At 43.4% G+C, this 14,032-nt stretch overlaps 1 protein-coding gene across 9 annotated transcripts in view; it reads right to left on the bottom strand.

The window, feature by feature from the left end:
• AREL1 (apoptosis resistant E3 ubiquitin protein ligase 1) overlaps nt 1-14,032 on the bottom strand; it is a 632,176-nt gene that overhangs the window by 320,963 nt on the left and 297,181 nt on the right. For all 9 annotated transcript variants that reach the window (XM_085626755.1, XM_085626750.1, XM_085626754.1 and 6 more), the window contains one exon: nt 874-983. In XM_085626755.1, coding sequence (XP_085482881.1) covers nt 874-983 — 110 coding nt within the window. The remainder of the gene's footprint in view (nt 1-873; nt 984-14,032) is intronic.

The raw sequence follows: 14,032 nt of genomic DNA, 5'->3' as shown, positions 1-14,032 counted from the left end.
CACTAAATGCAAGAGAAACTAAGTGAAGGAAATCATGCACCATCGTAGTGGACTTGTGGTTTTTGAGACAGAAGGAAAAGCAGAGCGGGTGAGGCATATAAAAGAGTGCTGTGACTCTGAAGGGCAAAATAATGCACATTTCCAGACCTGAAACAAGAGTGTGACTGCTATGAAATCAAAGAGATGTCCAAAAACCTAATTGGTCTCACCGCCTAAAGAAATTAAGAAAGGACTACTTAGAGGTTCAGAGGCTGTATTATGGGGCCGAACACTCGGCATGTCCCTTAACCCTATGAACGATGTGGGGAAGGGTGATTGGTATCTTAAAATACACAAGTCATGGGAAAGATTTTTTTTGTGCCGAAGGCACTGGTGAGGCTAGTTGTCACAGTACGTTCAACCAGTGGAAGGGACTTCTGACAGCCACTTAAACAGCTAACTCTTCAAAACTATAAGAACCTGGAAAAGTATTCCAAGAACTTCGGAAGCAGAGAGAAGGGAAGAGAGAAGAAGAGAAGAGAGAAGAGAGGAGAGAGGAGGAGAAGAAGAGAAGAGGAGAAGAAGAGAAGAGGAGAAGAAGAAGAGAAGAGGAGAAGAAGAGAAGAGGAGAAGAAGAGGAGAGGAGAAGAGAGAAGAGAAGAGGAGAGGAGAGAAGAGAAGAGGACAGAGAGAGAAAAAGAGAGCGAAAGAGAGAAAGAGAGAGAGCGAAAGAGAGAGCGAGATTTCTTTTAAATTTGTTACTTGAGGCTCCAAAGAGAATCCTTTAAAATGCAGTCCGTGTTTTCATTTTTAACATTTTGATATATTTATATATCTTAAATGTAAGCTGGAAAATAAGTAACATGTAGGCACAGAAGGAAGGAAGTTACTCACCAATGCTTGGTTGGTATCGCTAAAGCGGGTAAAGAGTTCATTGGATGTATCGAATAAAGCTTTACAGATCAGCTCAAACCACTCCCTGCGAGGTCCTCCCCAGTCCAAAGCTAGAAAGTAAAATTACCATCAATTACAATCGATATAAAAGCTGAGCTCTCCAGTATATAGTACTGGACACAATATATCTCCAGTTAGAATTTCAGGGGTCAGTGAACTGGGTGGCTTTAACCCCTTCGGTGCTCATGACGGAACGGTTCCGTCATGAGCCACGGTTGAGCTGTGCTCATGACGGAACCGTTCCGTCATGACCACGCCCGCGCAAGATTCCGTCAGCACAGCGGCGGAATTTGCGCAGCATGGAAGGGGTTAAATCTTCTAGACCCTACAAACAAACATTTATAAGTAACAAGAGTGTTGCCAGATAGAATATCCATTGCTAGACCAAAACAGTGGCCTTAGGCTTTTCATCCTGCTGTGGCAGAGGTAGCCGACTAACCACTAGAAACAGGGTAATTATTACTATATCATCATGATGGCTGATTTACTCCAAATATGATGTGGCTTTTCCTTATAGAACCAACAAGGAACTTCAGCTTAATGTGCTAGAGACTGCGTGCATCTCAGATTATTTTTTTAAAAAATAGGGAAGTCAGACTTCCTTTCATAGCTGCTGGGAGTTTTCAAACAATGTGCACTTTTAGGAATATATTTAATATTTGCTTTTAGGCTCTCAGGCAATATTGATGAATTATAATACAATACTGTGTAAAGCATTTAAATTTTGCAGCATGATATGCTATAGTTGTTGGTAAGCTTTCTTCCATGTGGATGGTTAGAAATTTCTCAAGAGGCTGGACGCAACCACACTATGTCTCAGGTGCCAAACTGATAGAATCAGTGCCCTTGGATTTGGTTGTATCATAACCCCCCACCCCAGCTGAATTAGTTTATCGGACTGAAGTTACAACTTGCTAAATGGACATACTGGCATCTCCCATGGGGCTGTGTATGAGCCCATGTTGGAGCAGTGAGGGCAACTGCTATCACTGATTAATGCATCCAGTGAATGATGTACGGCAATAGAATAAGTGGGACATAACTGAAAGCAAATATCCGCGACAATAGTGGAAATGGGACAAAAGTGTAAGCAAATATGTGTGACCACTCTATCCACAGAGCACTCTGTAGTGGGCTGGCCCGACATGTTCAGGTGACATAGTAGACGTAGCCAAGATGATTTTATGTGATTTATTAAGTCCATAAGTAGAAGTTACAGAAAAACAGAACAAGCATCTTCCAACTGACACAGTCACACAAGGCATTCCACTAATGTCACTCACACCAACATTCTACATGGAACACTCACACTGGCTGAACAGCTAGGTACAGGATGAAAGGGAACATATTAACATGACCTGAGAATACTACACACTCCCTAATGACTATGGGTAATTATGAGTTTCTAAGCGACCAATTCTGTTATTAAACTCAGGTGGAAAAATCTTTGTGAAACCGCTGGCGACTTGCATTAATACATTCCAAAGAGACAGGAAGATCTACTGTATTAATGTAATTATAACTTTGTTACATATTGCCTCTACACATAATACAAGTCAGGGGTGACCACTCTCCCCTACACTTTTTGCTTTGTATACTTCATCCTTTACCTTTGCCATTAAATAATCCCCTGTGATCCTTCCAGGTAGATATTTACAGAACTTTGTCAAAATACTTTGCTATGAATACAATATTGCCATTGCTAGAGTGACCCTCATTTAACCCTTCCAGTTATCAAGTCACTGGGTGCTGACTTTGGCATTTTCTCATCTTACCAGCAGAATTGTAATAAACTCCACATTTTACTGTTTAATAGTCCTAAAAGAATCATTCCAGTTACCACAGCAGTGGAATATTCAGGGGTTAAGATTTTGGCAGAATACAGTTGAATATTGATGGCTAAGAGGGGCTCATTTTCTTAGCAAATGACAACTCTTTCTCAACTACGAGACACTAACTTGGTTAAAAAATCTCGCCTTCCCGTTTTCTCTTATCCCTACCAAGCTCTGACCTGCACAATCACCAAATTTACTTTGAAAAAACTCAAGGGCATCATCACATCTTTCGTTTGGCTGTTTGGAAAACTTTGTTTGGCACTTGTCTGTCAAAAAGCAAGTCCACTGGATTCACTCTGATTTTCAACAAGAAACATTCAACCATGGAGAATAACCATGCATAAAGACTACCCCAATCAATAGAGAGGGTGGCTACTTCCATCTCTTATGGGGCATTGTGGTTTAATATTTCTCAGGGAAAGGATATCTTTACCAACAATCTTGGTGGGAAGACTGCAATAAATGTCCTATATAGGACCACTATAACTGGAGTTTTTGTTGTTCCTCAAGTGTGGCATATATGTATATGGGTGCATTAATTGTGTTCAACCTGGATAATGGATGTCATTTTGGACACCATGTGACTGACTGCACAAAATGCTTGTTCCTCTGATAGTTGTCATAGGTCCATAGAGAATATGACACTTACCTGTCACTTAGTTTAGGGCTCTCATCCCTTATACTAGAGTTATAATACTGAGGAAGGTAAAAGAACCATTATGCTTTCCATTCACCAAGCAAGATCCCCTTGAGCACTGTGAAACTCTATGTGAGGCCATGGAACAGAATACATTGTTGTAGAGCTGGGTTTCTGTTGCAGAAACCACCCCATTTTGCCAGACTGCAGATGGACATGATGTGCCCTGGGTCCCTGCCAATCAGGTTCCTAGGGCCTGTGCTCTTTCCCAAAACTGTACCTTGTACCCCCAATAGGCACATCTCTGGCCACATGTCAGTACCTTGTAAAAGGTACCATGGACACTGTGGCCAGGGAAGGCCTCTAAGGGCTGCAGCGCTTATTGTGCCACCCTTGGAGGGGGACACACACACACGGACACACACACACACAGACACACACCCACCCTTCCCCCCACCTCCCCCTTTGCAGGCTGAGTGTTTTGGAGCAGAAGTGAAGAGTCAACATGGCACACATCCCTGTGTGCCATGCCAACAGCCCACTGCCATAGGTCAGCCACCATTCTAGCTGGGTGCACTATACCAGTGGTGAGGATACAGGTGCATGAGCCCTGTAGCCTACAGTGTCTTGACCAATTCTTAGACATTGTAAGTGCAATAATGCCATTAAGAGTATATGGTGCTGGGAGTTTGTAATTACGAACTCCACAGCACCAAAATGGCTTTACTGAAAACTGGGAAGTTTGGTATCAAACTTTTCAGCACATTAAACCCACACTGATGGCAGTGTGGGATTTAATGAAAAATGCACTCAGAGGGCATCTTAGAGATGCCCCCTGAAAAATTACCAGCCTTAGGTGGGTTCTCTGACTGTTGCACACCAGCTTGCGACCACAAGACATGTTTCTGGACCCCTGAGGTGGGAGCCTTTGCTCCCCGAGCCTAGAAATAAAGCCTTTCCTGGGTGGAGGAGGTCACACCTCCCCCAGGACAGGAAGAGCCATCTGTGGCAGGGAAGCTTCAAAGGTCTTGCCGACCTTGGTAACGCAACCCCCAGCCTCTCCTGCTATCAAGAGCAGGCCCCCTTCCTGTCTCCTCTCCTTTTTGGCGGGAAGACAAGTGGGAAAAATTAGCACAGCCCAGAAGGTGTGCCCACCTCTGCCAACCCCACTTCTCAGATGGGGGAGGCGAGGTGAAGCCCACTCTTCAATGCCCTCCATCTTGCAGATGGCAGGCACTCTCCAATCAGGATTAGGGAGTGTGCCCACTCCCCCACATGGGGTGAGCACACCAAGGGTGTAGTCACCCCAAGACGCCTAAAACGCCCCCTAAATACAGTATTTAGGGGGCAGCCCTGAACCAATAAGACCGATTCCCACAAACTACAAAGAAGGACGACGAAAGGAGGCGCCCAGCAGAGGAGACTGCAGAGAAGAACTGACTTAGCCCCAGCTCTACCGGCCCTCCTGCAGCTTCAAGAGAGCCTGCATCAAAAGTCGCCTTGTCTTGCAGCCAGAGACATCCAGGACCCTAGGAGGACTGACTGCCTTCACAAAGACGAGAACTCCTGTGACCAGCAGCTCTGTTCAAAAGAAACTCCCAAGACAGACTCTGAGCCTGGTGAGGACAAAGAAACCTGATGCCTGGAACCACTACTGCACCGGACGCCTACGGCTCAAATCAGGGTGGCTCACCGGTCCCAGCGAGGTCTCCCAGCGCTCCAGAGACTGAGTCCACCGTGGGTTGGCTCCTCTAAGACTCCCCGACGTCGCCAACAGCCTCTGCACGGACACCCCCCCCCCCCCCAACCTCGAGTGGCCCGGTAAGGTGAAATCCGACCTCAAAAGACACCACTGCATCCAGCTGCCCTGCACCCTGGAGAAGAGAACCTGAGGTGAACCTACATCCCTGAGCCCTCCAACTTACCTGCCCAGCTGTTGGTTCCTCCGGAAGTCTTCCTGGATGAGCATGCAGCCAAAATCCAAAACCGGCAAATCACATTGAAAACAGGGCACCAGATGCCAAAACAGCACCCTGCACCTGGCCGCCACTGTGGGTGCACCTTGTGTGCTAAATTGGATCCCCCTTTGCCCTGAGCTTAAGTCCAGAAGCTTTGCTTCCACAACCTTCTGGCCTGCTCGTGAGCAGCAACCAACCAAAGGCCCCCTATCCCCCATTGGATAACATTGGGCCTCAGCACTCGGCACCCGGCCGCCCTAGTGCCGCTGAGGGTGTTCTGAGAGTGCATCCTCGACCCTGGGGGAACCCGGGATTTATTCCTAGAATACCAACTCCCACAAATAAGTACTTAACTGCAAACCATTAACTTAATTTCCTTCCATAGGATTGTATAGAGTGCTTTTCCTTGAAATTCTTCGAAGTGTGGAGTTGGTTTGTGTAAAACACTGAAAAACTGCAAATGTACTAAAAGCGAATTACTTGCCTTTTGTCTAGAAAATGTCTGTGTGATATCTAGGCATATCACACTGATTAGCAAAAGTAATCTAACATGTAACGTGCACAGTAATCTGTAGAGTAACTCAAAAGTAATTTCAAACTGTTAACTTACCTGTAATTCAACCAACTGCATTTGAACCTGCATTAAACTGTAAATCACTGCATAAGATTTTGCAAAGTATTATTTCACTTACCTGCACCAGGCTTGGCTTGGTTATAGAAATAAAATAACGAAATAATATTTTTATACAAACAACATTGGTCTGAGTTCAGTATTTGAGTGTTTGGCATCATTTCTTGCCCGAGTGTGTACAACAAATGCTTAACACTACCCTCTGATAACGCCTTACTGCATGACCAACCTACCACAAATACAGAGTAAGGTGCTATCTACTTTTAACTCTGCCTACCTCTGGGGTTCCACTGGACTTTGTATACACTACACCAAAATGAAGTATAGTGTACACAGAGACAGCTTCCTACAATTGTGTTCCGCTATTTCACAGGAAATGAAGTCAAAACACTGCTATTATGAGGGTGGGTAGGGAAAGAGGATGGGATTGATGTCTATTTCCCTACTAATCCTAATGGCTGAGACAACAGCAGTTCTGGATGGTAATGGGAGCTGGTACCCGCCCCCCACCCCACCACTGAACAGGAAGAGTTCAGCCAAGCACACTACTGCTGCTGCACATGAAGTGCCATCTTGATTTTAGCCCCTGACCAGAACTTCTTTTGCTAATCCCAGGGCAGGCATGGTATTCGGCCACCAGACCTTTGCCCATACAGTCACTACCTCTAAGGAACTTAGGAACAAGGAAAGCGTGTTTACAAGGACGGTGAGTCAGACTGCATTTCAACATAAATCCTCCTGGTTTCTTTCATGGGACGGAGAGGTGGGGTCACAATTGGAAGGGGTCATGCCTGCTCAAACAAGACCAACCCTATGTCGAATAGCAGATGGCGACAAGGAGATGGGCCAGACTGACCTAGAGAAGGAAAGTTCACTGTAAACAGGAGTCCTGTCCCAGGCAGATCACCATATTCCCTAAATAAGTCCCTTCTTCTTTCAGTCTTGGGTAAACAGAGTAGCTGTTTTTCTGTAAGATGACATGTTTCCTTTCTCATTTCAGGCCAATGGTGGTCTACAAACATATACTGTGTCCTAATGAAGGAAGAAGGGCCATGGTTATGCTTCCTAATAAACTGTGTTTTACTACTCATAGTAACAACATATAACTATATTAATTGAACAAAATGTAATTATGGTTACAAAACAATACCTACAACCATTCAAAAGAAATCAATTATAGTCCAGTACACTAACCGAAACTCACACCCCCATTATGCACTTCAAGATCTTACATATGACATCACCAATGACATGTTACATGACATTATTGGTGATACCTAACATGAAATCAGTGATGACATTCTCCATGTTACTGGAGAACACAGTTTTGATTACCGTATTGATGTAAATTATAATTTTGTTATTACCCTCTTCTTTAATGTGAATAAAATACTTTTTTGCAATGAACTGTTTTGAAATTTATGATTTTGATACAGTATTTTTGAACAGTACCGAATACACGGTCCCAGACCCCATCCTTTTCAGTAGGCTGACGATTGGCATCAAAGAATCTGCTCTACACTGGATCTGCTCCTTCATAACAGATAGAACACAGGCGGTCAGCCTGGCACCTCAATCCTCGGAAGCCAGTAAACTTATATACAGAGTGCCTCAAGCTACACTGCTCAGTTTCACCCTCTTCAATGCATACATGCTTCCCCTGGCCAAAGTCATCTACGGACACAAAATCACAAAATTTTGTATAAGGCCCCCAACACAATAAACAAGTTCACCACCTGCTTGACCGAAGTCGCTAATTGGATGAAAGCCAACTGTCTCAAGTTCAACACCAACAAGACAGAAGTAGTGATATTCAGCAAGAGCACCTCACCACTGGACTCCAAATGTTGGCCAGCCAAACTTGGAAGCACACCCACGCCCACCACCAACGCCAAGAACCTCGTAATAATCATCAATAGCAAACTAGACATGACCGCACAAGTCAACGCCGTCACTGCACCCAGCTTCAACACTCTGAAGATGCAGAGGTAGATCTTCAAATAGCTCCCAAGCAACACTAGAAACACTGTCACTCATGCCCTACTCACCAGCAAGTTGGACCACGGAATGCTCTCTACGCCAGATTCCCAAAACAACTCACTAGAAGACTCAAACCACCCAGAACTCGGGAGCCAGACTCATCTTCAAACTCTCTCACAGAACTTGCGTCACACCTCAGCTCAGGGAGATCCACTGTCTCCCGAGACACAAATGTGCTCATGTCAATATCCTCTCACACACACATTTAATGCACTAAACAACTTGGGTCCCACCTACCTAAACAGTCGCATCTCCTATCACCAACCACCCAAACACCTCCGCTCTGTAGGACTCCCGCTCGGACACATCTCACGCATACACAGAACCAGATCAGGATGACGGGTGTTCTCTTACATCGCTCCTAAAGCATGGAACAGCCTCCGACTCCACATTAAAGCCCCCGTCTCTCTTTTTGAATTCCACAAGAAGCTGAATTAAACCTACCATAGGCAGGGCTATGCACACAAACCTGCTCACGGGTGATAGTGTGCTTTGCCAATACACATCTGAAATGCATGGTGTTTTATAATATTATGATGAGTTTCTTATATCTATATATTGATTATTTAGGTATATGCTGTATAGTGATTTATTATATACTGAGCTTTGTGTAAGGGGTCTCAGATACTAGTTTTGTGTCTTCATGGTGATTTATATGCTACGATGTGTTTAAGTGTGACAGAGTGTATTATGGTATGCTCTAAAAAGTGTTCTACTTTCACTGAATGTGTGATATTTGATTTAATGATTGTATTTACTTAAGTATACATTCTCATTTGCTTATGTTACCTGAGTGATGGTAGGTTTGTTGTAGTTTGATATTGAGTATTTTACTCTCCATAGCTGTTCTGCAACCTAGGAATTCTCACTGAAGTCATGAGCATAGAATAGTCCTGCTTGCGTTTGGGGACCCCAGAACAAATATATAAATATATCTCCAACTGCCAAAGAGGACCAGTACTCTTGGGGTAGCCAAATTTGAGATATATATATATATATATATATCCATCCATCCATCCATCCATCCATCCATCCATCCATCCATCCATCCATAGGTTGCCCCAAAGAGAACGTCACACCAGCAGAGGTTGATGCACACAGCCACCAGCAGCAGAATCATCCAGTCAGCCCTCCAAGATTCAGCCTGTTTACACATGGGACTGTGGGAGGAGCAGGTCCTCAGGGCCCGCTTCGGCTATGCTATGGAAAATCATATAATAGCCTAGTATCGTTACATAGACTATTTGTTTGTAATTTGGAGAGGATCTGAAACAGCAGCCAATGTGTTCATTGAAGAAATCAATGTGAACAACCTGAATCTAGAATTCACGGCACATGTGAGTAAAGTCTCTGTGAATTTTTTAGATGTAGAAGTGTTTATCAAAGATAGTCACCTAGAGACCAAACTACATCGCAAGGTCACGGCAGGTAATACAGTTCTGCATGCCTCCAGCCATCACCCTGACCATCTGATACGCAGTATCCCCTATGGGGAAATGCTGCGCATCAGACGGATCTGTAGTAGGGACACTGATTATGTGGAGGCTCAATTGAAAAGCAGGCAACGCTTCATGGACAGAGGATACACAGCTAAAATGCTTGACATAGCGATGAAGAAAGCTAACTCCATCTCTCGCTCTGCAGCACTAGAACGCAGTTCTGTTTCTACTGCATCACCTGAATCCTCTAGTTCCAATTTAGAGCCACCGAGGCTAATCACCACCTACAGCCGGCAACACAATAAATTGCGTATGATCTTCAATAGAAATTGGCCGGTTGTTCGTAACGATCCAATACTGGGTGATCCATTGCCTAAATCCCCGGCTATCACATTTTGCAGGGCTCGTTCCATGAATGATATGCTGGTGAAAGGTAGCCCAGAGATCAACACAAGCAACTCATGGATACAGAGCTCCAAAGGTTTTATCAAGTGTGCTAGTTGTAAAGCTTGCAAATTTGGTAGGAACAAGACATCTTACAAAATTCCTTTTAGTGATGTGCCTGTCTTGATATCGAAAAAACTCACGTGCAAAACTGAATATGTGCTGGAGTGTGCGTGTGGCCTGCAATATGTTGGTAGCACCAAGTTGCAGGTTCACAAACGCATTCTCCAGCACATGCAGGCCATAAGTAACAACGATGCAGCGTACCCAGTTGCTAGACATTTCAAAGAGATCCATGGTAGCTGTTTAGACTTTTTAAGTTATTTTGCAGTGGATGCAGTCCCACGGCTACGTCGGGGGGGTGACCGTGAGTCCCTGCTTAGGCAGTTGGAGACCAGGTACATTCTTGAGTTGGACTCCAGAACCCCCAATGGCCTCAATTCAAGCGAGGATCTTTTTACCTGTCTATAATAGTATTCAGTACCCCTTCAGGCAGTTGACGGCAACGGCACATCATCTTTAGAATTGGGTCATATCCCGCTACCACATATGGTTCAAGCGTGGGTTGTCCTTTTCTGCCGCTTGTTTCTGTATAGTTTCAAGTTTCAAAACTTTATTCGGATAATAATAATCCATAAAAGCACAAGATACAGTAAACATTGCAAATATACAATATGCAAATATTTACAGGATAAAAACAACAATTCATTCATACTTTAAGACATAGTTAAACGGGCACGAACCGCAGTTTTTAAAAAGGAGCCCACACGGAAAACAAGTTCATGATCATCCAGGGTCAATATCATCGAAAGTGCGAGGTCCAGGCTAATTAGTTTACATTTTTTAAAATACGGAGTTAAAAACCATTTGATATATTTAATGTAAAATGTACAAAAAAATAAAAAATGTAAAATTGTTTGATCACTCCGGCAATCACATAGGCACGGCTCGGCAATTTGATCATTACAATTCCATAGCGGGAAACTGAGAGCATATTTAATAGTACCAGCAATAAGACAAAATAAGAGGCCTCGCTCCCAGTGACTCATTGGGAGAGTTAAATAGCTGGGTGTGGGATAAGTTAAAACAATGCAGGCTAGGTATCTAGTAACACTAGGTTTCATGGACTCTCTCACAACCCTTTCATCATTGAACAACGTATAGAGAGCTTGTTTAAGTACGGACTTGGGTGGGAGCTGGGTAGTGGTAGGATCAGAAAAGACGTTTTGAAAGTTGACACTACAAAGAACGCTCTGCACCCCAGAAAGCCAAGGGATGGACATGCCTCTATCACAACATAAACAATCCTCTATGATGTCCCTAGTCAATTTAGCGGCAGGGTTTTTCCAAATAGCCAGCCAAAAATGAGCAGGGCGAGCACGAATAGAATCCCCTATAAAGTGCAACCCCAATTCTTTATGACATATGTAGTGGGGAGAGGAGATGGGGGCACAAAGGAGCTTCCTGCAAAATCTATTTTCTGTATATTTATTGTTTCTGTATAGATTTATAGCATAGATTACCAGTATCTTAGTTGTCTCTATTTTTTAGTTATTTCACTCCTCCCCTTTGTATATACACTTCATTGATTCGTGATTTTTCAGGGCAGATTAGATGTGTGGTCTACAATGTTTTTGGTATCACATAATCGCAGCTTTTTTATGGTAACATTTTTAAATATTTATGAAATAATAGATATTCAGCAATGCTCTCCCAAAGACTCAGTAATCTAGTTCTTTCAATTAGAAAGTTCCATAAATTTTAGAACTACGATGGCAAATATTAATTTTCGTCTAGTAAACGTTTCTAGATCTAGTATGTGGGGAGATGTAGGGAAACTGTCATTATTCAATGTATGGTTTCTTCTATTCTTTTAAGTGCGATGAATTTATTGGTCAGATACCTTGATGACAATCTTGATAAATTGTGTGTCAATATTGGGGTCACTGAGAACAATAAGGATTAATGTTGTAGCAGAACTGATTTGCACAAGACTTGATTGCATTGCACTTTAGCATGTTATAGATTATTGTGTTGTTACCTCATTATGGGGAACATCTCCAACATGCCCACATTTTGCACTTGCGGAAATTTGCACATTGCCCAGTTTGCACATTTGTTTAATATTGCTGCTATTACGCGGAGTAATTGTCATGTTGCATGTTGCACAGTCTATGCATTAACCAATCAGTATCATGTATTAGACACCCAGCATCACTATCCCAACAGAATACCATTGTTTGTCCACATGGACTTTCAATCTTGTTGAATTTGTCATATTATGTACTTTGCAATTTTGCACAATTGGTTTCTGCGCACATTGTTAATCCTTGCAATTACCGAGTCCGGTTTCAAGATCTCCTGGCTATATTTGTACCTACATATATATTTTTTCCATATCTATTGGCCCGTTTATCACGTGATGTAATCACTTGCACTTTAAATGTTTTGGCTTCTACCACATGCGTCAAGTGATCAAGGCCTCCGTGTTGAGGCCGAAACGCGTCATGGTTGTACGTAGTGCACTGGTGGTTAAATAAAATTACCTTGCACTGAATTGTTCTGGATCTGTTTTCGTCCTTCCAGTGAATGCGGCAGCAGTTGACGAAGTTCTCCTCATATATATATATAAATATAAACACATATACATGCAGCCTAAAATGTTTCCCACATGGCCGAAATTACATAGGTTTGCATTGTAAGACAAATACCCTCCTAACCCATAAGGAAAAGAGGACATGAACTGAATAATTGTCATATACCAATGCTTTATTGCCACAAGGAAAACTTGTAATTGCAGGCATTTGTCTGTAGGCTGCATTGCAGAGCAATAATGAAACAAAGACAAAAAACTGACACCTTGCCTTTAAGGCTTCCAAGGGTTAGGGTACTGTGCCTTTAAGACCTGCAGGAGACCCTCTGATCCCATCATGCACCACAGGTGACAGTTAGGTCAGTTCTTTTTGACGGTGTATTATGTATAGACACCTGAGTAGAGGATGCAATTAATATAGTACAATTCCAGTAATGTTCATCCGGGGAGGTGGGAGGGTCGCTTATGACTATGAGGAGTATACCCCTGGATGAGAACTAGGATTACAGGTAAGTAACTGATCCTTCTCATCCAGGGGATACTCATCAATAGTCATAATCTATGAATAGAGTAGCAAGCCCATACCCATTATCTCGCGGACGAGCAACAGAGTATACAGAACAGGAAAAACCATTACATTCAAATTACAATCATGTAAACAAATTCCTGAAAGAAGCCTGCCCTACCTGGGCATCGGCCTGTGCATCAGCATCTAGACAGTAATGGCGTGTGAAGGTATGCACCGATCGCCATGTGGCTGCCTTACAGATTTCAGACACTGGAACATTGCGAAGGAGAGCTGTGGTAGAAGCCTTCCCTCTGGTAGAGTGCGCTTTAGGTCTGCCTTGTAAGGTCTTGTTAGCTAACTAGTAGGATAAAGCTATACAAGAGACAATCCATCGAGAGATGGATCTCTTAGATGCAGCTAGACCGGTGTTAGTGGAACCATAGTTGATAAAGAGCCGGTCAAATTTCCTAAGTGTGTGAGTTTTGGCAAGGTAAAAGTTCAACACTCTCCGGAGATCTAAAGAGTGTAATGATCTCTCAGGGGGAGTTGATGGTTTAGGAAAGAAGGTGGGCAGAGTAATAACCTGATTGATGTGAAAATCCGAGACCACCTTAGGAAGGAAGCTCGGATGTGTACGTAGCACCACCCTATTGGCATGAAACACAGTATAAGGTTCCTCACAGCACAGCGCCTGAATCTCACTCACCCTGCGGGATGAAGTGATGGCTACTAAAAAAGCAGCCTTCCAGGTCAAATGCTGCAAAGACGCCTTATGAATAGGCTCGAAAGGAGCACCCATCAATTTAGTGAGAACAATGTTAAGTTCCCAAGGCGGAGAAGGAGATCTCACTGGGGGATAAACCTTCCTGAGTCCCTCCAGAAAGTCCTTGACCACTGGCATTTGAAAGAATGAACCCTGGGTAAGATACTTTCTGTAAGCTGTAATAGCCGCCAGGTGAACCCTGATGGAGGGATATTGCAGGCCTGACTTTGCCAAGTATAACAAGTAGGGAA

Source organism: Triturus cristatus, chromosome 9, assembly GCF_964204655.1.
Source record: "Triturus cristatus chromosome 9, aTriCri1.1, whole genome shotgun sequence".
NCBI classification, from domain to species: domain Eukaryota; kingdom Metazoa; phylum Chordata; class Amphibia; order Caudata; family Salamandridae; genus Triturus; species Triturus cristatus.
The sequence above is the reverse complement of the archived record's forward strand: the minus strand, read 5'-3'. Positions and strand labels throughout refer to the sequence as shown.